Below are 24,021 nucleotides of genomic sequence, written 5' to 3'. Positions count from 1 at the left end.
CAAAGGAAAGGAAGTTGCCTAATAATTATGCACACCTGATATAGGGTGTTGATGTCATTAGACCACACCCCTTCTCATTACAGCGATGCACATCACCTAATATGCTTAATTGGTAGTAGGCTTTCGAGCCTATACAGCTTGGAGTAAGACAACATGCATGAAGAGGATGATGTGGACAAAATACTCATTTGCCTAATAATTCTGCATTCCCTGTATGTATAAGCAAACAATACATCTGAAAAGCCTTTCTGTCTTCTGATCTAATCAGTGGCCATGAGTGAACTTTATTCAGATAAGCATCTCTGGAACAAAAGTCTCTGTGTCTGCATTGATTTCAAGCCTGTTACTCTTTTTTTTTTTTTTTTTTTTTTAAATATGATTCTATTCCACTGGATTTCCATGAACCAGTGCTCTCCACAGTGGATCCAGTTCTCAGCACATTCACTTTTGCAACAATTGCAGCTATTATCTGCTTCAAGCTGCTTGGAAACCTTGTTCCATCTTTCTCCTCAATTGTTCCTCCTGTTCGTCAAGAAAATGTTTTTCTTTGAGCATATGCTGGCTGCAACAAGGCAGCCATTTTAGCTTCTGCTCTGAGACATGCAGATGAAGTAGATGATATTTTTGAGCTCAACCTACTGCCTTGGTTTGACACACTATCAGATGGCAACACATCATCATAGACATCATGCTGGAGATTAAGAGACAGTTGAGGTTCTTTTCCAAAGTGCTCTTGAACCCTCACTTCTCCTAGGGGTGTTTCCTGTGACTGTACCCTGTCAGGTGACGGCCTGCCTGAACGTTTGTCAGTTTCAGACAGACATATTTTAACACCCTCCATAAACCCTTTATTGTATTTAGCAATGCTTAAGAACCATGTATTTTAATTATCTTTCTAATCAAATGAGATTAATGAAAGAAGAGATTTATGCAATGCCTACCATCCTTAAACAGGTCTCTTAACTCATAGTTAAATTAAACAATTCAACTTGTGAATAATTTATAAATTTATTTCATTAGCTCTTTAAAAGACATAATGACCCTTTTCATTTTGTTTACCTGCTTTTTCCGATCTGTTTGGATGGTTTCAATTTTGTTTGCAAGAACTTTCTCGGTTAGAACAATTAATCTTTTATAATTTTCAGGTTTTCCAACAACAGATGCAGCTTGTGATTAGAGCAGGGCGATATGACCAAAAATATTTATCACGATATACATTTGAAAATTTGCGATAATGATATAACTGACGATATAATTGACACCAGACAAAATACTTTACAACTCCACAACTTTATTTGTGCAAAAAACCCCCAAAAAAAATATCAATGTATTTTCACTTCAACAAGCAGCTGTTTTTTATGTGCATTAAAGTTATATAAAAATTTAACAGTGCAAATGCAAATTCCTTGCTGACAGTTTAACCAAACCTGATTCCAAATAGAGCACATTTCATTCATAATGTTGTCAGTCCAAGCCCATTATGTATTCACGATTTGAATCCTGGGTTGTGTGAAATCCCAGAAATAAACCCTAGACAAAGTGAATCTGTGAACTGAGGTGTAGGTCTATTAGGTTATGTTGTGGTGATCCTCGGGTTGGGGGATGGGTGTTCATGCTGGAGTGCAAAATTAAAACTTGCCTGTATGGAAGATGGATTAGAAAAGTTCAAAGCCATCAGGTGCTCAGTTTAGAAAAAAGAGAAAAGAAGAGGAGGAGAAACGAGCAAAAGATACAGGTAAGCAGATGTGTGATTGGATAATGGCACATCTGCATCCTGAAACAATCAGAATCAGCCCAGTGCACCAAACAGGCTAGGACCGCCACTGTGCGGGAGGCTCTGTCGCTGACGTTTTTGCTGACAAATACTGGCGACTGTCAAACCTTTGAGTCACTGAGCAGCTGAATAGGGGACTAATTTTAACGCACCCGCTGTTCAAACATAAATCCAAGTTTCAGTTTAAGTCTCTTTTATTTGTTATCAAAATCTTTAAAAATCCACCCGAACATCAGTGATCACAACATTCAAGACTTGAGCGGTCAGCAAAAGTCGACTTCACCCATCACCCACCCACTCAAAAAAACTCCCTCCATAAGCTCACAGGTGATATAATAATCACTACCACTACCAACACCAAAGCTATGCCTATCCACCACAGGCTGGACTAACCTATAAGAACAATGTGGCCGGGTGTGGTCAGCGGTGCCGTAGCAGAGAAGGCGGATGCATCTAGACGGCATCGCAATCACGCCTTGCCAGCTTAAAAGCAGTGTAGGGTGTTGTGTTGTTGTTGTTGTGGCTACGTGTGGATGGCAGCTAGGGAGCTGCAGCTGTAGAAGTGTGTGAGCAGCAACCGGTTAATGAAGTAAAATGTTCCAGTATGCAGAATTGTGGTCGCCTCATGTAGGGCTGAGCCATTTACCGTTCACGGTAATACCGGTATAATGTTGGGCAATGATAAGAAAATGAAATATCGCGATAGAATATGGGTAAAACACGCATGCGCAGTGCCTTTGTTTTCATACACACATGGCGGAAAAAGCATGGCGGCGACAGAGAATGAGAAGAGTGAAAGCGGATCGTTGAATGAAACAGATGAACCAGAACTGGTTTGTAAAAATGCTGCAACTTCAGTGGTGTGGAACTGGTTTAGCTTTCGTCCGTCAGATACACAACAAAGCACTATTTTTGGTAGAGCGTGCTAGCGGGCCGTCGTTATTACCGTGTTTTTCAGAAAATACGGTACACTTAAAATCAATCCTTTGATTTTTCTGAAAATTGACAGAGCCCCTTATGTGCCCTGTGTGCCTTATGTATGAATTCTGGTTGTGTTTACTGACCTCGAAACGATTTTATGTACACGGCGCTCGAAAATCTGTCAAATGTTTCGGTACGACTTTGCTAAGCTACAAAACCGCCCCGCTTGATGGATTGTTGGAGCATTACGGCTATCGTAGGCAGGAGCCCCGCGGAGTGATACGTACTGTGCTTCAACATAATATTACCGTATTGTGTGTGTATAACATCTTTTTAAGTTTTTTAAGTTTTGTGGATTCAATGTATTTTGTGAAAATACATTGATGGGTTTTTTGGGGTTTTTGCACTAATAAAGTTGTGGAGTTGTAAAGTGTTTTGTCTAGTGTCAATTATATCGTCAGTTATATCGTTATCGCAAATTTTCAAATGTATATCGTGATAAATATTTTTGGTCATATCTCCCTGCTCTAGCCTCATGCTGCCTCCTGGGTTTCAGCACCACTGTGGCAGGAATGAGGCATGACGCAACCACGATTCTGCGTACTGGAACAGTTTAATATAGTCAATCATTTATGGACTATATTATATCCCATGTATGGTCAATGTGTATGTTTGTTTTCCTATATTATGCCATACATGTATTTAATTTTAGATACATTATTATAGGGGATTTCTGAAAAAAAGGAAGGTTTATAGTTAACTCTATGGCTTACAATACCTGCCTTTACAAGGTTGTATTGGATTTTCTCATTGGCTTATATATTTCAGCTTATCAATATTTTCCTCATAAAAAGCAGTCTCTTTCCTTTCCTTTAACTAGCTTTCTTATCTTGTGATAGCCTTGTCACGTGTACACAACCACACCTACACCTCCGTTCTTGGACTTCAAACCCTCTCAGTGAAATTCGAAGCAGCACTGCATCTCTCCTTCCGCCTTTTGAAGCGTGTCTCTTAGACTTCATGCTTCGTATCTCTAACAGGTAGGCTGCTTTTCTCTTTAACCATGTAAGTTAGATCAGATGCCAAATGTAACTGGCATTTTTGTTCCCTCAAGGCATAGTTTACACCAGGAAAATTTGGAAATCTGATACAGGCAGTTTACTTGTTATCGTAACAGCTGAGACGCCTCTCTCAGCTGTTGCTTTCTGTGGATCATCTTTTGTTTCTTGCCTGGAATAGCAGTAAGCTGATATTTTTCCTCTTTTTGGTCTTTGTTTCTGTCATATTGCTCTCGTGCTGCTTTGTGTTTTATGAGCTTTGGACTATGAACAGTGGAGCTGTCAGGATTAGGCGATGAGCTCCCAGTAATTCAAGCTTGGTTATTGTCATGATATATATATATATATATATATGTACATATAGATACACTAATCTGAAAACGTTTTTTCACTGTAAGTTATTATTCTTTGTCTTTATTCTTTTACTCTTCTCACTTTTAACATGCTGAGCCATATTGTTAAACGTACACTTCTTTAACTTATATTAAAATATCTCTGTGATTAAATAATGAGTTAAATGTCTTTACACTAACAGAATGGGATGTTTCACTGGTCCAGCCCAGTTAAGATCAAAGTGGGCAGTATTTGAGTTTGACATCCCTGATGGTAAATGGTAAATGGATTGGTTTAGCGCTTTTCAACTCTACCTGAATGCTCAAAGTGCTTTATATGACATGCGTCATTCACCCAATCACATCCAATCATACATGTACTTTTTTTTATGCTTAAGATCCCTAAGGCCCCTGGTACCATTAAACCTTAGTTTAACATTCTGTGATATCAATCTTTTTATCGTATTTTTCATTCATCAAAGGCTTTCAGTTACCTCGTCAGATAGCTGGATTGTGCTCACTTGTTAAGTCACTGTTCCGATGCTAAATAATGCTAAGGCTGTTTTCTTTCAGGTAAAGACAAAAGATCAACATTTTCATTAAAGTAATGCATCAGAAAGATGTGAATTTATATTTATCAGTAGGGTATGAAAAATATACTGTATGTCTAGTCTGAAATTATCTGAGTGTTAAATCTGAATGAGATTAGAAAGGCACTATATGAGTACTGGTCGTACTGGGTATGACAAGATGCACACTGATACAGCAGTTAAACAACCACCAGTGACCCAGCCCAGATTATAAGATTTAATAAATGTAATAAACAATGTAATAAATTGTTTTATTAGCCTGATTGCAAGTATTTATTTAATATGTATCATCTTCTTCAACAACAGTTTAAGGTTCGTTAACGGTCGAATGGCACAGTAAACTGTTATACATCATATATATATACATGTGTGTATATATATACACATATATACACAAAAATCATGTTTGCAAGTTGATATATATCCACACCCATGGGCTATTACCGCACCTAATTTTATTAGTAGGCATTCCGTTGTCTCAAGCTAGATGAAGAGCAGGATAAACAGTTGGGATGTGAAATAAAAATGTACAAACATATCTATAAACACTGGAAAAGTCAGAGATATGGGTTGGCTTATGTCATAAACGAACCCTCTCGGACCAATACTGTTACGGTGACTACTAAGCTGTAAACTTCCTGATAAAAGTTGAACTTACTGGACTCTGTGTGGCCTTTGGTACAAGGAGGAGCAACAGCCCTCAGGGTGTGGAGTGAGTATATAACCAGACATGTATCCAAGAATAGGTCTGACAGAACGTGTGCCTGTGGGTGCGATGAAGTGCTATTAAGCTTTGCTTGGATAACTCAGAAACAAGCTTAAGGTGAAGAAAGCTATTGTTTAGTATGACTCTGGGTGTATGTTCTGAAATTATTTTTGTTCATGGTCACATTAACAACTAACTGACATTGTCTCTGTGTGCTGATTTCAGGAATTACATGACAGAAGCCAAGTGAAAGCCGTGACAAGGGCAAAGTCTGTCTCTCAAGAGATGGTGAGAAAATAAAATGACGACCCACGTACTTTGTAAATTCCATTCTATAATAACTGTTTCTCTGACATTTTGCTTTCCTTGTAGGATGTGAGGATGTTAGAGATCCCTGCTGAGCTGTCCGCCAGACTCCACAGCACAGCAGGTTATAGTCATAAAAAAATCAAACTACAGAATCTATATGAAGAAGTCACAATATGAACATAAACAGTACTAACAATTTTTGATGGATCCATTCATCCAATGAAGCTTGCGAATGCACTTGTGCCTCTTTCTCACAGGGCAGAAGCAGGGATCAGGAGTCACAGAGGTCTCACCTCCACAGGTGAAAGCAGAACATAAGCTCAACCTGCCTCTTGATGTTGACAGCTACCCATTCTCACGCTATGCCAAGTCTGTATTAAAGGTGAGTAAAATATGAGCTCCCTAACATCACATCCGAAAGCATTACATTGACTTACAATAATTTAATCACCTCACCTCAGTCTTAAATCCTCTCATCTGACTTGGGCTCTGGAGGCAACAAGCAATCTATCAGGACCAAGGTATCTAGATATTTAGTTAAAGACATCCTTTCTGTGGCAGTCATTGTTTACAAAAGCAGTTAATTCTTTTAATTAAAACATAGAACACCTTGTGGATATTTAGACAATGGGACCTTTTCTTTTTTTAAAAAAAGGAATACTCATGTTAAAAGTATTTAAATAATAAAATAAATCAGGACAACTCCAGTTTTATGATGTAATCGCCAAATATTAGAAAAATATTTTTTGACACACTTCTATAAAAATTTACCATGCAAAGAAGTCCACTCGTGCATGCATGTACTGAAAAAACATTAGCTACATTTATTGTTCGTACTCATGTCTCCCTCAGGATACATGGTGCCAGCCTCAGGGATATCCCCTTCAGAAACCCCTTACAGCTCAAGAACCTGAAGATGCCAGAACTGCTTTGGAGATTTACAAACTGGTATTTTGAATTCATTAGAGTCTATGTGGCATTAAATACATTAAATATGATCTTTTGTCGTTAACTTAATTTTTTGTTATCGTGTCTTTACAGATTTTGCATTTCACAGGAGATGTAGATATTAGCAGCTGGCAGGAGCAAATTTTAGGCAACTACATAGTGGAGAAAGGCCAAAGCCTGCCAGCCTTGAGGGATGAGATCCTGGTCCAGCTGGTTTACCATACTTGGAGCCTGAAGGAGGAGCAGCAAAGCCTGAGGGGCTGGTTGCTGATGGCCTGCTGCCTAAGTGCTTTCACACCATCACCATCACTGGACAAACATCTACTCAAGTAGGCGATGCAAAAATGAAAAGTAACCGTAACTCAAATATTGTGTTTTGAAAAATTTGGGGGAGTTGACATGCTGATGTCCCTGTCACCCTATCAAATGAAGGGACAGATCTGTTGGTTTGAAGTCACCTCAAGGCGACTGTTGTTGTGATTTGGAGTTAGTACTCACATCATCTTTAGATAATACACATAGGCTCTTGACTTTATGCATAATGATGTCACATTCAGTCCTGTGGAAAGTTATGTATTTAAAATATACACATTACCCTTAGCCATTACTGGCTACTCTGGCATGAATGACTCTAAATAACTTTATGGTAAATAACACAATATAGGCAAAAAAAATAATGTGAAAGATTCCACATTAAAATTTTTTAGTTCAACATAAATTTGAGGATATTTAACCATTCGTCAGATTTTATTTAATGATGTCGTATGAAATTATAATGTTCTCTTCATGCAGCTGAAGCTGTGCAGGTCTGAGATCAGCAGCTTTCCTAAACACCAAACTGAGTTACCGTTTATGCTCTATATAGTGACAAAGTTATATAATGATCATTAATCCCTTTGATGTTATTTCTTTACCTTTTATTTTAAAAAAAAAACAGCTTTCACAAAAGCTTTCACAGAGACTACATCATGTGATACTTCGGCCTTTGTACTTTTGTACTCATCAGTTAACTTTGGAGTTACTATAATGAGTGAACATGCAGGATAATTTGTCTGTTGTCACTGGATGGTGCTGAGGTCTGAATCTTGGGGTAGCTGCTATAATCACATAGAGAAAGGTGTTTAGGTGGGGTTTACTTAACTTTATAGTTAAGTGGGAAGCTTTGCGGAGGAAACCTGGTCTTGTTAGGAGATACAACATGCATCCCACTTTGGATGGAGCAGCTCTCATTTCTAGAAATCTGGCCAGATTTATTAAACCCCCCAAAACATGACTATCCAGAGTTGAAACCAGGAAGCAGAGTTGCAGTCTTACATGCCTCTCTTCAGCTTCTCCTGTTATCCACCTAAAACCCCATCCCCTTAGAGCAGGGCTGCCCAATCCCAGTCCTCGAGAGCTACTATCCTGCAGCTTTTAGATGCATCCCTACTCCAACACAGCTGAATCAAATGGTTTGATTACCTCTTCAGTATGCCATCATGTTTGGCAAAGGCCTGATAACAAGCCATTCATTTGATTCAGGTGTGTGGGAACAAGGATGCATCTAAAAGCTGCAGGACGGTAGCTCTCGAGGACCGGGATTGGGCACCCCTGCCTTAGAGACTGTGTCAGCTTCCAAACAGACAAAAAACAAACTAAAAACCAGCAAAAAAAGAGACTTAAACATAAAAAAAATTACAAAGAAAGAACAATACAGCATCCTCAACAGCGCCAAAGAGTAAAACAGTACAATGTGGATTATTAAACATTAGGCCTCTCTCTTCCAAGTGTCTGTTAGTACATGAGTTAATAATTGATCAATAAGTTGATTTACTCTGCCTTACAGGAACCTGGTTACAGCAGGATGATTATGTTAGTTTAAATGAATCAACACCCCCGAGTCATTCTAACTAATCAACCAAAGACCAAGACAGATTTTCAACCCTTTCACACATACTGGTCACTACAGTGGACAGCTATTCAAAGGCTGTTTTCTTGTATTTGTGTCAGTGTTGATGGTATTAGTGATGGGTCGGTCGTGAACGAAATGGCTCTTAGAGCCGGGTCTTTGACGTGAACGACGCGAGCCGGCTCCTAATCGCGAGCCGTGGGGCTTTTTTTTTCTTTCTCTCACCCTCTCTCTCGCACTTTTTTTCCGCTTCACTCAGCATGCGAGCCTTGTGCTTTACGCTGGGCAGAGGGGGGAGGGGCGGTAGTTACACTCAGTAGCACAGGAACAGAGCAGGAGGGGGAGAGAGAGAGAAAGAGAGCCAGGGACAACAACATCACATTAGAAAGGTATAGTAATCATCCACAACTATGAATGAATTTGTGAAAAATTTATCCAGGACGCATTTGCAATTTCAGTTGAGCGTGCTGAGTATGGTGCTAACACAGCAAGAAGCTGTGTTAGCACCATACTCACAGAGTAAAACTCGCTTCACTTTGGACAGTGATTCTGATCATCAAGTACTTTCTTGTTCATGACAGGTTTGAGCTTTGGTTGTTCCTGAACATCCTAACCATTTTTTGTTCATCTGAGGGTGACAGTTTGGATCTTCTTCAGACTTTTGCAAAGTGGTGGCACATCTTATTTACAACTGATGAACATGCTCGGATAAATTATTTGAGCCTGATTGTATAATTTTGACTCTGTGTTGATTTAAGAAAATACCAAATAAAACTGAAACACATTTTTGCACCTGATTTTTATTTTTTTAAATCAAAGAACGATTCAAAGAAACCATTAAAAGCCTAAAATTATGATGTCATTCACGTCCATGATGATGAAGGTATTTAAACTTCAGACCATAATCATAACTTCCTCTGTCGCATCAGGTTAAACGACTATGAGACTGCAGCACATGACAAATAAACTTGCTTCCCAGTACTTTTTATTAAACTGTCAGATTTTGTTACTCAGTCACTGAATGCTGTTCTAGATTGTTACAACCCACTTTAACCCCTGCAGGTATGTATCTGACTATGGTCCAGGGGAGTACCGTTCACTGTGCCAACATAAACTGCTGACATCTATGAAGCTTCCATCTCCAACCTGCCGGATGTACCCACCCACCGAGCTGGAATGGACGTCCAACCAGAGAAAGGGAACCATGTTGGTAGACGTTCACACCTACAATGGTGAGACTAACTGAACATTTCCATTTTTGTACCATGAAACTGGATCAGTGGGCCTAAAGGCAGTGCAAAAATATCAGCTTTAATAAACTCACAACACCATTTGGCGTTTTATTTCAGATGAGAAGTTTGTAACTGAAGTGGAGTCTTGGACCACAGGAGAGCAGCTAGCGTCGTGGATTCTTCATTTCAGGTATAAGTTGTAAACATATGTGATTTCCCCCACTTTGCTAACTAATGTTTGCATTTACATGCATCTTCCTTAAAATTTTGTGTAATGTGTTGTTTTGTGCCATAGAGGTGTTTCGGAAGTGGTACAGGGCTGGTCAGTGTCTCTTTTTTCAATCGATGACGGCTGGTCTGATTTAGCTGGCTCAGATTTTGTCATGGATCTGCTGGCTGGAGCTGAAGCTGAAGTGCTCCCACCAGAAGGGACTCCCACCTCTACTTACTCTGATTACCTGTTCAGCAACCAGGGAGATAGGTAAAATAGTGAACAATTGTTTGGGGGTTTGTTTGTTTCATTTTCTTGGAGGGTCGGGGGCATCTTTTAAAGAATCCAGTGCCACTTATGACAACTGTTTTTCTATAGGATGTTAACAACCGATCAAGATGACTTTATACCACCAGCACCACCCATACAAGCTCCTGGTCTACCTCCTTTTGAAGGAAACCAGTGGAGAAGAGATTATCCACAGGAAGGTAAGTATTATATGGTGAAATTTTAGTACACTAGTTATCTAATTAACACAGTCAGGAAGACCAAACAGAGCCATCTACTAATGTAAATGTTTAGCTATAGTTTGTCTCTTAGGAATTAACCACTTTCAGTTTAATGTTATTTATTTATATAGTACCAAATCACAACAGCTGAATCATGGTGCTTTATATTGTAAGGTTAATACCCTACAATAAAACAGAGAAAACGGAGGCAATTCCAACAACAGATGACTCCCTATGAGCAAGCACTTTGGCAACAGTGTGAAGGAAAAACTCCCTTTTAACCAGAAGAAACCTCTGTCAGAACCAGGCTCAGGGAGGGGCGGCTATCTGCTACAACCATTTCTGGTTGAAGGGGGTAAGACAGGACAAAGATATCAGTTAGAGAAACATTCTACAAAAAAAGACCTATAATTTTAATTTATGTTTTGTTGTGTTTCCCACTATGACTTCACATGTGATTGGCTGCTTCCAGTAATGGCAGCAACATGATAATATCAGATCATGCAAGGAACGGCTGTCTGCAAGTGCACACAGGCACAGTTCATTACTTGTCTCACCAGAAAGATTTTTTATTTTCTAAACCATGCAGTCCATCTAGCTCTAAATGTGTCCACATAGCATTTCAGAAAATGTTTCACTAAACATGATAATGATATATAAAAGAACTGACGACAACAAAAAACTGCCACAAAAAATACAAGTGAGATAGTAAGCTTTATTTTGCAACCATCACTTTAAACCAGCAGATAGGTTGTCCTCCCTCTGTCTCTATCTATATCTATTATGGCTGGGGGATAACAAGTATGTCCACACTAATTATTTAATATTGAATAGACACCACACTGCAAAAAGATCTATACTAGTGCTGGGGCTGCACGGTGCTAACGCATTAATTAGCTAAACACGCTAACACGTTGACGCCGTGCAGCCCCACGCACGGGGTGATCCGCATTAACTCACTAACAGAGATTTGCCACATGCGGTTATGGCATTAACAAGATTAACGCTGACAGCACTAATCTATACACTACAAACCAAAATATATTCAGAAAAGTTAGGTGTGTGAAACAGTGGCTCCCAGTGAAGGGCCGTTTTCATCTGTACAAATGCCGCCTTGCACTGCTTTATCCCCTGGCCCAGATCTGGGGCACCCTTTCACGTGAGGTCAGTCAAGGGTCTGGTCCATTCCCCAAATCCAGGCACGAACCAGCGGTAGTAACCAGCCAGCCCCAAGATGCAATGGCTACTGTTTTCTCCACCTGTAGGCACACCTGCCCGCCTCCCAAATGGTACGCTAATACTGTGCCTCCCTTGATCCAAACGCAGACTTCTTTGGGTTGGCTATGAGCCCCGCCTACATCAGGGACTCCAGGACCACAGCTACCCAGTACACATGCCGGTTGTTACTATGGATGATAACATCATGGAGAAGGCTGTTTTTTCCTTGGATACTGCAGACAAGGGAATCTGCCAGTAGCCCTCGGTTAAATCCAGTGTTGTGAAAAATTGAGCCGGATCTTACCAGTTAAGGAGTCCAGCAGCCCCAACCCAGGCCATGAGATAGGCATCAGACCATGACACCTCATTCACCAGCCATACCACCTCATAGTCAACATCGCCAACTCACCGTGTGACCACAAAGAGTCCTTGCCACTTGGCGAGTGTCTTTAAGCTTGAAGAAGGGCATAATACAAGCACTTTGTCTCCCATTGAAAATTGCCTGAGTCTAACCCCTCTGTTGTACAGGTGCTGTTGACATTGACAATGATTGCAGCTTTGCTTTTCAGGTCCAGGACATACTAAATCTCATTTTTAACTGGGCTTGGGGGGAAAGGGGGAAAACACAATGAAGGCCTGGGGAGCCTCCCACACTGCAAACAACAAAGGGTCTATCCAGCGAGCCCAATTCCTTTCATCCTCATGAATGAACTTGAATAACAAAATAAAAACAAAATAAAAATACTATTATGATTATGATTGTGTCAAAAAGTAGTATAAAAAATATTATGTTGATATTTAGTTTTTGGTTGAAAAATAAAGGAGTAGTCGTACAGGCAACCAGCAAAGACAACACAAAGGTCCTTTTTTTTACTCTAACTAATGAGAAATTCTTTCCATCTTCAGGGCGCAGTCGACAGATGGAGGCCTATGTTGATGACATATTTGAACCCGTACTGGACAATGGACCTCCAGTGAGTTGTGTTGTGTTTCTTTGCAGTTTGGCTTATAATTTTGTCTTCTAGCTAAGGGCACAGTGACTACTAGGCTAGTATTTCCCAGAGAAAAAAATGTTCATGCATGATAACTTTACTTTCTCTGATATGAAAAACAATGTAAGAAAGGAAAGATATAAAGAGAAAAAGAGAGATGCTTTAAGGTAAAGACTGCTCATTTGATAAATTAGAAATTTAAAGCTTGTATATAACGATGTAATTTATACTAGACAGTATGTGCAGGCTAAACTGTGTAGTATGCATTTTTAGTGTTTAGTTCAGAGATATGCTTATATATTGTAGAACGTTATTATGTTGTTACTGAGTTTGTTAAGGCTTATTTCCAGCAACTCCACGTGTAGTTGTGGCTGCCGTGTCACTTATAATGTGATACACAGCTCATTTTTGTGTGTTTGTGTGTGTAGGACATGGAAAGAGTAGCTATTCTGAATCGCAGGATGAGAGGGGGAGGGGGGATTGGACCGATGCACTCTGGCATGTATGGAGCAGGTAGGAAATTCACACGCCACATGTATTTACTTCATAGTTGAACTACAAAACATTCTTAAATGTGTAGATTGTTCATAATGTTCACACTAAAAGGTAAAATCGATCTGCTTAGGGGTAGGGGCAGCAGCCTAAGCAGACAAAGCCAAACCTCCCTCTGCCAAGTCACCTCCAGCTTATCCAGGGTAACCCCAGGCATTCTCAAGCCAGCTAAGAGATGTAATCTTGCCAGTGTATCCCGGGTCTGGCCCAGTGGCTCCTCCAGGTGGGACATATCCAGAGCACCTCACACAGGAGGTGACCAGAAGGCATCTAGTCAGATATCTGAACCATCTTGCTGGCTCCTTTGAATGTAGAGGAGCAGCAGCTCAACTCTTAGCCCCTCTCAAATGACTGAACTCCTCACCCTATCTCTAAAAAAGAGACCAGCTACCCTTAGGATAAAGCTTATTTCTACTGCTTGTATCCGCACCCTCATTCTTTCAGTCACTACGCAAAGCTCGTGACCATAAGTGAGACAGGGGACGTAGCTTGACCAGTAAATTGAGAGCTTTGCTTTTATGCTCAGCTCTCTTCACCATGATGAAGCGGTACATCGTTTGCATCCATCCATCTTTGGTCCCAATCCTTCTATCACTCACTTCCTCCACTCTCTCCTCACTCGTGAACAAGACCACAAGATACCTAAACTACTCCACTTGGAGCAGCAATTCATTGATGATCCGGCGTGGGCGCTCCAGCCTTTTCTGACTGAGGACCATGGCCTCAGATTTGGAGGTGCTTCACACTAGGTTGCAAACAACTCCAGTGCAAGCTGGAGGCCAACTCTACTTGCAATGAAGCCCGATGAAGACAGCAGATCCACATCCACCTACACCTAGAAATTATGTCCATAAAATTATAAAAAGAATCATTTACCCAGTGGCAGCTGTGGCAGAGTCCAACAACCACTGGAAATGAGTCAAACCTATTGCCAGAAATGTGGACCAAGCTCACATTTCTCCTTTGGCTCACAACAACAGGCTAGAACACCCCATACTCCTGAGTATGCAAAAAAAAAAAAAAAAAAACAGGACAAAGAGCTGGTTGAGTGTTCTGCATCCAGGACAAAAAAAACTGCATTGACCAGGGTTCAACAAATGGAAGATCTTTCCTTTCTGCTCGGCCCCCTGGGGGGCATGAATTACCCATCTTGCCAGGTGGGTAGCAGTGTGATGGGCGACTCTGCTTCCTCTACAGAAGGCATGTCAGTGTGGTTAAAGAGGTCCTCAACGTTTTCCTTTTACCACTTGACCATATCCTCAGTTGAGTTCAGCAGCCCCCCACCCCATCAAACACCCTGTGAGTAGAGCAATGCTTTCCCTTAATGAGATCCCGAATGGTGCCAAAATTGATTCAAGACTAACAGAAAGTCATGTTGAATCTGTTGGGCATTTTTCTTGGCCTTCAGACAATAATTCTGATTGCTACACTGCCAGATGGGAAAGGCAAAAAAAGAGAAGAAAAGAACAAAAGGCCAATTCCTCAAGGGCAACTCCAGACTGGAATAGAGTCCAAACCCTCTCCAGGAGATTGGTTATGGAGCCCAAGTAAGTGAGTTGAGATGAGATCTACTATATGTAACCAGTTGAAGGAGCTTGGAAAGAAAGTAACTGGCCTTTTTTAAGTTTCATGAAGACATTTCATCTCTCATCCAAGATGCCTGGTCCCTTGTTTTAGTTCTTTTCATAAGGGTTGATTGAATTACTCTTTGTCTGACCCCTCACCCAGGAACAATTTGGTTTGGGAGACTAGGGGACAACAGACGCCCCTGGCACCTGGGATTACTAGGACACACGAACTGAAATTGTATTGCTGCTCGTCATATATCTTATACACATTTTTGAAAGACAGGATTTTAGCTTGTTATGTGCCATTTTTATTGACTGCACACTAAAACACCATTTTTACAGGTATGCCTATGACAATGCCAAGCTATCCTTTGGGTAAGTAATTAATTACATTTCTGATATAAAGAATCAAGCCTTCACTTCTTTCATCATTGAGAAAATATTCACTTTTTGTCATACCATTGATTATGAATGTCTTTAGGCCAGCCAGGTTTGTTCTAAGATCTCCATTTGATATGCAGTTAGGGGACCCTGTAGAAGGCACACTTCAGTATAGTTAACTAATGTAACTGAACACAGTACTGCAAGCCTCATTAGTTTACTGCCTATCCTTCAACATTGAAAAGCGGTGAACCATTATCCCTTCTTGACATACAACATGATATATGTAGTGTTGAATTTGTAGTTTTTTCACATTCTGTTTATAATTTTAGTAATTCTTGATAATTCTTGATCTTTTTAACCTCTTAAAAAGGGGGATATCATTAGCTTGCTTTGTAGACATACACTAAACAAGCATAGTTTCACAAACTAGAAAATATCTTTTATAGGTCTAGTGCTGTCTGATTTCAATTTGGAGATATCTAATAGGTGACGATTTTGATCAGGGGTCAGGTTGGGCCTAAACGTACCTGCTGTATATATTAAGCAGTTAAAATAAACATTGTTGTTCTGTTTGTTGTTGTTTTTAAAGCCATTTTAAAGCTGATTTGGTTAATGCTGTTTCTTGGTTTATTCCATGTGGAGTTTCATATCTCATATCTGTGTATGTATAATATATATGTATATCGCTTATACTGGTTATCTTTTAGAATACTCATATGCAGTTTAATTTTTATGTTTTGGATTTTTTTAAGTTATGGATTCAAATAAATTACAGAAAATGTTTCAATTCTCCATATGTTACTTTCTGTATGTATAGGAGCACCAGTCAACCCCGCAATGCCCAGTTATGGTGCAAATCCCATGATGCCAGCCATGCCAGCGATGTCAGTCATGCCAACCATGCCAACCATGCCAGGTAATTCTCCAACATTTCTTATTCATTTTTTTCAGACCTGGGCTCATATGATGACACAGATTATTGGTAGGTCAACTACCACCTCCTAAGGGACAGCCAACCAGCCTCCTCTGACACTGCCTCCTGGACCCACTGCCCCCCCCCCCCCCCCCCCCCCCCCCCCCAAACAACTGGTACCAACAACTGTGTGCATTCTTCCTGCATGGGATTGTCATGACTCACTCTGCATAATCTTTCCATAATCATCACAAAATAATTAAATGCCAACGCTACGTCAGGTCGCACTTTGACCATCAACATTTGTGGTCAAAGTCCAACATTTGTCATCACAAGACTGCTCTGGTGGAGCAAATAACTGGAAGTGCAAAAAAACAAAATTATATATGCATGAACCAGTTTATAAGCACTGTGTTTGCAGAGTTTTATATATGTATTTAAATATGTGTAACAATTTGTCATAATTGATCATACACAGCCATGATGATGCCTCAGGCTCCCATGCCTGCTCCTGCTGCTGACCCCATGCAGATGGCAGCAGCAACGCAACAGGCTCTAATCAACCAGCAAGCCCTTCTCATGGTCAGCACTATGATGATCATTTTGTTCATGTCCTTTATCACCCCTTCATCCCTCGTAAGGCCAAAGTTTAAATTTCTCCCCTGTCCTCTCAGGCCCAGCAGATGACCATGCAGGCAATGACTCTGTCCCAGCAGCAGGCACAGGAGCAGCAGAAGAAGGAGCAGGAGAGACTGAAGAGGGAGGAACAAAGGCAGAGGGAACAGGAAAGAAGGCAGGAGGATGAGAGGGAACGGAGGCGTAGATCAGAACGGCGTTCTAAGGACCGTTCAAGTTCACCTCCTCCTCAGTCTCGCTCACCTCCACCTGTCCAGTCCAAAGCATCTGCGCCTAAAATCACCCAAAACTACAGTCAGCCTGAGGCAGAGGTATTTATATAAAATATATATATATATATATATGTATATATTAGGGGTGCAACGATATTCGTATCGATATTGAACCGTTCGATACAGTGCTTTCGGTTCGGTACGCATATGTATCGAACAATACAAAATTTGTAATTTATTTTATCAACTTTCCTTCTGACGATGCTGTCTGTGTTGAGCGCTCAGTGAATCTGCGTTCGACTACTCCGCCTAGGCTCGACAGTGCAGCCTAGGCGGAGTAGTCGAACTTCACTGAGCGCTCAACACAGACAGCATCGTCAGAAGGAAGAGCGCAGGGCAAGCTAGCGAGACAGAAGTTAAGCTCACCTTGCAACATGGACCTCCCCCACCCTCATTCAGATCTGGCGTTTGGAATTATTTTGGTTTTCATGTGACTTATGACCCTGAAGGTAAGCGAGTCATGGACTAAAGTAAAACAGTATGTTGGATGTGCCATGCAATGCTCAATTACATGGGTGGGAACTAGTGTGTTAGCGCAGTTAGCTCGTTAACGTGTTGGCCGTCTAGCCCCATGCACGGGGCAATCGGCGGTAGCTCGTTAACGGAGATTTGCCGTGTTGTGGCGTTAAGGTCATTTCAACGAGATTAACCTGAAAGCACTAGTGGGAACACAACGAATATGACTGCACATTTATGCCGACATCATCCTAGTGCAAAGACAAGTGGAAGCAGAAAAAAAACAAGCAAGCATGCTACTAACTTTAGCAGAGTCATTTAGACAGCTGTTAGCACATGATTCTCCTTATATGTTTAATATGCTGCTGAGAATATAGCCCAGAAGAAGCGTATAGTATAGCTTTTATTTTGGAAAGAGACATTTCTCTGTAATAAACTCTCTTTTCCAAAGATGAGTGATTCCTCAATCAGATACAGGGCTCGCAATATCGCTAGCCCGACGTCCCGGGGCAAGCGATTTTTTCAGTCGGGCTACCAAAATCTATCTCTGCCCTGCCCGTCGGGCTATTGTAGGAAGGTAAAATATATGTCAATGCTTTTGCATTCTTTCAGAAATGTAGCTGGGTAATTATGTCATTGGCATCGGTGAGCCACTGTCAATATGTGACATATTGAAATCGCGTTTGAATTTGCGCTTGTTTTTTTGCTTTCACTTTGCAATTGCGCGAACTGTGTATAGAGAGCCACAGCACTGATCTGTGAGTGATGATAATTTGTGCACCAATTCCTCTGACATCGTCTTATTAATTGTTAGCTTACTATGCAAACATGACAAGTGAAATCTCCCGCAGCTTAAACATGTGAGAGGTTTATCACGCAGAGGATCGCTGAGCTTATGTGAGTGCGTGTGTAAAAGCAGCAGGATATATATTTGACTACGATGACCTGGATGACTGAGAACCTTCACAGACAGATATATATTTTAGTTCTGCTGAGCCAAATAAGACAGGTCAGGGTGAAGAAGTGACAGCCAAAGAAAAGCTTACCACAAAACGGAGAAGTTATGACAAATCAGACTATAAGGCAAAAAGAAAGTGCAGCTTTATGGTTTCATGGACAAAAGAATTTCTGTGGTTGCAATATGACGAGCTAAATAACCAGGGCTGCACATAAGTGGTCCGCAGGTGCGCATTCGCTGTCAAAATAAAAAACACGCACAAGGGTTAGGGTTAAATTTAAAAACTGTACTTTTGAGTTAAAATATATATTTATAATTTTAATAAATGACAAATTAAAAAGGCATGAAGGTTTTTTTTGTATCGAAAAAATATCGAATCGTGACACCAAAGTATCGAACCGAACCGTGAATTTTGTGTATCGTTGCACCCCTAATATATATATATATATATATATATATATATATATATATATATATATATATTAGTATAGTTTATAGCATATTGTGTGAGCATCTACTTTTCAAAACACTGTCAGTGTGGTACTTGTATTCAGTTGGTTACTTGCTGTGACATTTTTAAAAAAAAATGCTTGCCCCCTTGAATTTCTGAGCATTACTGCCCACTCCCACTTTCCCTCTCTGTCACATCCACCCGCTCCCGCAATATTTGTATCCAGTCCTGCCCACACCCACAGACTCATAGTTTTCACATGGCGTCAGAGCTAGGGGGATGCATCCACCTAGAGGGAAAAACAGTACTGCAGTCCTTTGCACTCCTTTGCCATCAATCACAGTTTAACAAAACGCCAGATAGTTGCTGTGCTGTCGAATGCACAAATCTACATTTATTTACAGCTGCCAGAAGAGCGTAAAGTATTGCGCCAACACACCTCTCCTAACCCCACTTTAGGGAATGACCTAATCACACCAATCCCTGCTTCTCCACAGTAACCCCGGCTGCATTTTAAACTGTAGGAATGATTCACTGACATTGTGAAAACTTTACTGTTATGACACAACATTAAAGTGACAAATGAATACTTTTCTGGCCCTACACTGTAAATGTCAAAATGAACAAAACATAATTTTTCCATGTGGTAGTTTATTTGAGCTAGTTATGTACTGCTTTCCTTTGCTTTAACTATGAACTGTTTCTTGTTCTTTACCTCCTACATGGCAGCATTGTTTACCCGTCCAGACTGAAATTACAGGTAGCTGTCCGTACTTTGAAACTGTTGATCCTGGGAGCAGTGTAATGTGAGGGATTCTCTACAACATACGCATAGATGTGACTGAACTGGAGCTCGCAGATTATAAAGCAGATTATTAATCAAAAATCCCCCCAAAATTTTTAGTGTACAATCTTTTATAAATGACTTGCAAATACATACATATTATTCAATTGAAATGATAACTGACTTGTTTCTGAAAACAGCTGGTCAATACACTTACAACGTAGGATACAGACAGTGTTTGCTTTAGTCTTTCAATTTGGATTTTTTACCTCAAACTCTGTGAATGTGAAACAATATTGTCATGTCATTATGCACTTCTTTCTCCTTATCATTTAAATGTTACTTTTACAGCCAGAAACAGAAGTAAACTTAGATGCAGATGAGCTATACTCTGTCAAAGATAAGAGGGACTTCTTCCAGAAGATTGGTGAGTTCAACAGCAAAATGTTCTTTCTTGCTCAAATGACTTAATATCATTCACAAGATATATGTTTGACAGATTATTTGCCAACAAGTCATGTATAACATTTATAAATTTCTGCAATAACCTTTTCCCTTTCACCACGCTTTTATCTCTAATGTATTGGTCAGATTCATGCCCAAGAATTTTTCTTGATTCCTTATTTTCTTGAATGCTTGATTCATGACTTTGTAAAGCCAGGGGTTTAGCCTATTGTTTATTTTTGTTAAGAAGGTCCTCAAGTCAAAATATACACATTAAATTATTTTAGGCTGCAATCTTTATGGAGTTGCTTTTGACTAGTCGGTCCATGTTGTGATGTTTTTATGTTTTACAGGAGGTTTAAATATTGTTTTTCTATTTATAGAATTCAATTTGCATCTTCAGTGATTGCTCCTGTAGTGTTTTTTTAAGTCATGGTTTTTCTTAATCCCATTTTCTTGTGCTGTCCTACAGCCACTCAGCCCAACCCTAAAGACCCTAAAACCCTAAAGACACGTCAAGCCCCAAGCACAACCAGACAGCAACAGCACTCACCTCCATTAACTTCTCCTTTGCCCCCACCTGTAGCAGCTAAGCCAGAAGGTAAGAGGATTTTACAAGTTCAAGGGTTCTCTGAACTGATCAAATCAAATCAAATCAAATCACTTTTATTGTCACATCACATGTGCAGGTACATTGGTACAGCACATGTGAGTGAAATTCTTGTGTGCGAGCTTCACAAGCAACAGAGTTGTGCAAAATACAATAATGTAAACAAGCAAAATACAAGAATGGCTACATCTGAAACTAATAAATATATGTACAATATATAATAGTATATGCATTTCTGGATGTGTATACTAAATATTTTCCTACGTGTGTGTGTGTGTGTGTGTGTGTGTGTGTGTGTACACATATTTTACAAATTAAATAGAGTAAACAATAAATAAAATATATAAAATAAAATATACAGAGTGAGACATGTGCAAAACAGTGGCATTACTGTACAGTATGGAGTGCATAATGTTAAAGTTCCAGTAGTGAAGCTGAGGTGTCTATGAAGTGTTCAGCAGTCTGACGGCCTGATGGAAGAAGCTGTCTCTCAGTCTGCTGGTACGGGACCGGATGCTGCAGAACCTCCTTCCTGATGGAAGTGGTCTGAACAGTTTATGGCTGGGGTGACTGGAGTCCTTGATGATCCTCCCCGCTTTCCTCAGGCACCGCTTCCTGTAGATGTCTTGGAGGGAGGGAAGCTCACCTCCAATTATCCGTTCAGAGCACCGCACTACTCGCTGGAGAGCTTTGCAGTTGTAGGCGGTGCTGTTGCCATACCAGGTGGTGATGCATCCAGTGAGGATGCTCTCAATGGCACAGTGATAGAAGGTCCTGAGGATGCGGGGGCTCATGCCGAATCTTTTCAGTCTCCTGAGAAAGAAGAGGCGCTGCTGCGCCTTCTTCACTGTTTTGTTTGTGTGTACTGACCACGTAAGATCCTCAGCCAGATGTACACCAAGGAACCGGAAGCCGCTCACTCTCTCCACAGCAGCGGGGGTCAGGGCTACAGGTCGCCAGTCGTTCAATGAGGAGATGGTGGAGGATTTGGGTACAGGGACGATGGTGGCCATTTTGAAGCAGGCTGGGACTACAGACAGAGAGAGGGAAAGGTTGAAGATGTGCGTGAACACTCCAGCCAGCTGAGCCGCGCATGACTTGAGGACGCGGCCGGGAATCCCGTCCGGACCAGTAGCTTTGCGTGCGTTCACCTTCCTGAAGCACTTCCGCACATCCTCCTCAGACACAGTGTGCGCACTGACGTCATCCGCGGTGTGCACACTGTCCGGTCTCATGGTGTTCGCTGTGTCGAATCTAGCGTAGAATACGTTTAGATCCTCACACAGAGAGGCCGTGGTCTGCGGTGTGCTGGTTTTCCCTCTAAAGTCTGTGATCGTGTTTAGTCCCTGCCACATACTCCGAGGGTTGTCAAACTGTTGCTCCACCCTGTCCCTGTACTCACGTTTGGCTGCTTTGATCGTCTTACGGAGTTGGTAATGTGCGTGTTTGTAGTCCGATGTGTTCGCGGAGGCAAAGGCGGTGCTCCGTGCCGCCAGTGCCGCGCGAACATCTCCGTTAATCCAGGGTTTTTGATTTGGGAAGGATTTAACTGTTCTGGATGGGACGACATCTTCCACGCATTTCCTGATAAATCCGCAGACTGAGTCTGTGTATTCATCAATGTCCCTAGCAGCCACGTGAAACATTTCCCAGTCCGCGTGATCAAAACAGTCCCGCAGCGCAGACTCCGATTGGTCCGTCCAACAGTGCACCGCCCTCCGGGTTGGAGCTTCCTGTTTCAGCTTCTGCCTGTAGGCGGGCAGGAGCAGGATGGAGCGGTGATCTGATTGGCCGAATGGGGCGCGGGGGAGGGCTTTGTACGCATCCCGGAAAGAGGTGTAGCAGTGGTCGAGTAGCCGATCTCCACGAGTGTTAAAATGGATGTGTTGGTGGAGTTTGGGTGAGACTTTCTTCAGGTTTCCCTTATTAAAGTCTCCGGCTGTGATAAACGCTGCCTCTGGGTGTGCGGTTTCCTCGCTGCTGATCGCGCTGTACAGTTCCCTGAGTGCTCGGTCAGTGTCGGCTTGTGGGGGAATGTAAACAGCCGTAATAATCACTGCTGTAAATTCCCTCGGTAGCCAGAATGGCCAGCACTTAATCATCAGGTACTCCAGGTCCGGTGAGCAGAAGGATTTGACCGGGTGCACGTTCGCATAATCACACCAGCTGTTGTTGATCATGAAACACACACCACCGCCTCTGCTTTTCCCAGTAAGATCCTGTGACCTGTCCGCGCGATGCACGGAGAACCCCGGTAGTTGTATTGCGGAGTCCGGTACCTTGTCCGATAGCCAGGTTTCTGTGAGGCAGATCACGCAGCAGTCCCGCATCTCTCGCTGGAATGAGATCCGTGCCCGAAGCTCGCACAGCTTGTTCTCCAGAGACTGCACATTAGCCAGTAATAAACTGGGTAACGGTGGTCTGTTAGTGCGCCGTCTCAGTCGAACCAGAACGCCAGATCTTCTCCCTCTGCGTCGGCGTTTGCGGCCTCCAGGGCCAGAGAACAAAGGCGTCTCAGGTGAGATGAATGGGGGGTCTGCAAACGGAGGGTCCGTGTTGCAAAACTTGAACTCCGGAAAGTTATAAGAAAGACCGTCTTTTATGTCCAGTAAGGTTTGTCGGTCGTACACAAGGAGACATGTGCTACTCGCGAAAAAATGAAGGAAAAGTAAAATTAAACACAGAAAAAAGCTGTTGCTTGGGGGAGCTCGCGACGAGGCTGCCATACTCGGCGCCATCTTGAATCTTTATCTTGATCCTTCCTCTAAAAAGCTCATTTTAATTCAGATCATTTAGGGTAATCTCCAAACTAACTACCAAATAAATGGTAAAATGATAGCAAATAATAATATTTTGTACCAAAAACATTATGGATTCAAGTCTTTTTACACGTGAATGTCTGAGCCAAGGTTTATAGAATAGAATAGAATAGCCTTTATTGTCATTGTACAGAGTACAACGAAATTGGAGTGCCACTCCCTTGGTGCAAGTTTCAATAATAAATATAAAAAGTACAATAAAACAATCGCAAGTACTCAAACAATAGTAAGTACGATATATACAGGATAGCAACATTAATATAATGACAGTATGAATAGCAGCATAATATAATGACAGTGACGGTATGGAATAGGTTCAATTGTTTTTGTGCTTATTTACTACGGTGATAGCTCTGGGAAAGAAGCTATCCCTGAATCTGTTTGTCCTGGTTTTATGTGACCTGTACCGTCGGCCTGACGGTAATAGTTCAAACAGTTGGTTGCTGGGGTGAGAGTAGTCCTTGATGATATTGCCAGCTCTGCTGA

The 24,021-nt window shown here is 41.3% G+C and overlaps 1 protein-coding gene across 1 annotated transcript in view; it reads left to right on the top strand.

Annotated features, from left to right (window-relative positions):
• myo15b (myosin XVB) overlaps positions 1–24,021 on the top strand; it is a 116,752-nt gene that overhangs the window by 67,741 nt on the left and 24,990 nt on the right. Inside the window, exons 12-28 of the mRNA XM_040038600.1 lie at positions 5,607–5,669; positions 5,754–5,811; positions 5,948–6,072; positions 6,543–6,638; positions 6,732–6,967; positions 9,589–9,758; positions 9,876–9,948; positions 10,054–10,239; positions 10,348–10,457; positions 12,603–12,670; positions 13,117–13,201; positions 15,151–15,183; positions 16,010–16,108; positions 16,584–16,687; positions 16,780–17,052; positions 20,014–20,089; positions 20,579–20,707. Coding sequence (XP_039894534.1) covers positions 5,607–5,669; positions 5,754–5,811; positions 5,948–6,072; positions 6,543–6,638; positions 6,732–6,967; positions 9,589–9,758; positions 9,876–9,948; positions 10,054–10,239; positions 10,348–10,457; positions 12,603–12,670; positions 13,117–13,201; positions 15,151–15,183; positions 16,010–16,108; positions 16,584–16,687; positions 16,780–17,052; positions 20,014–20,089; positions 20,579–20,707 — 1,984 coding nt within the window. The remainder of the gene's footprint in view (positions 1–5,606; positions 5,670–5,753; positions 5,812–5,947; positions 6,073–6,542; positions 6,639–6,731; positions 6,968–9,588; positions 9,759–9,875; positions 9,949–10,053; positions 10,240–10,347; positions 10,458–12,602; positions 12,671–13,116; positions 13,202–15,150; positions 15,184–16,009; positions 16,109–16,583; positions 16,688–16,779; positions 17,053–20,013; positions 20,090–20,578; positions 20,708–24,021) is intronic.

Source organism: Simochromis diagramma, unplaced genomic scaffold (genome assembly GCF_900408965.1).
Source record: "Simochromis diagramma unplaced genomic scaffold, fSimDia1.1 OVJJ01000617.1, whole genome shotgun sequence".
Classification (NCBI taxonomy): domain Eukaryota; kingdom Metazoa; phylum Chordata; class Actinopteri; order Cichliformes; family Cichlidae; genus Simochromis; species Simochromis diagramma.
This window is presented reverse-complemented; position numbering and strand designations above follow the sequence as displayed.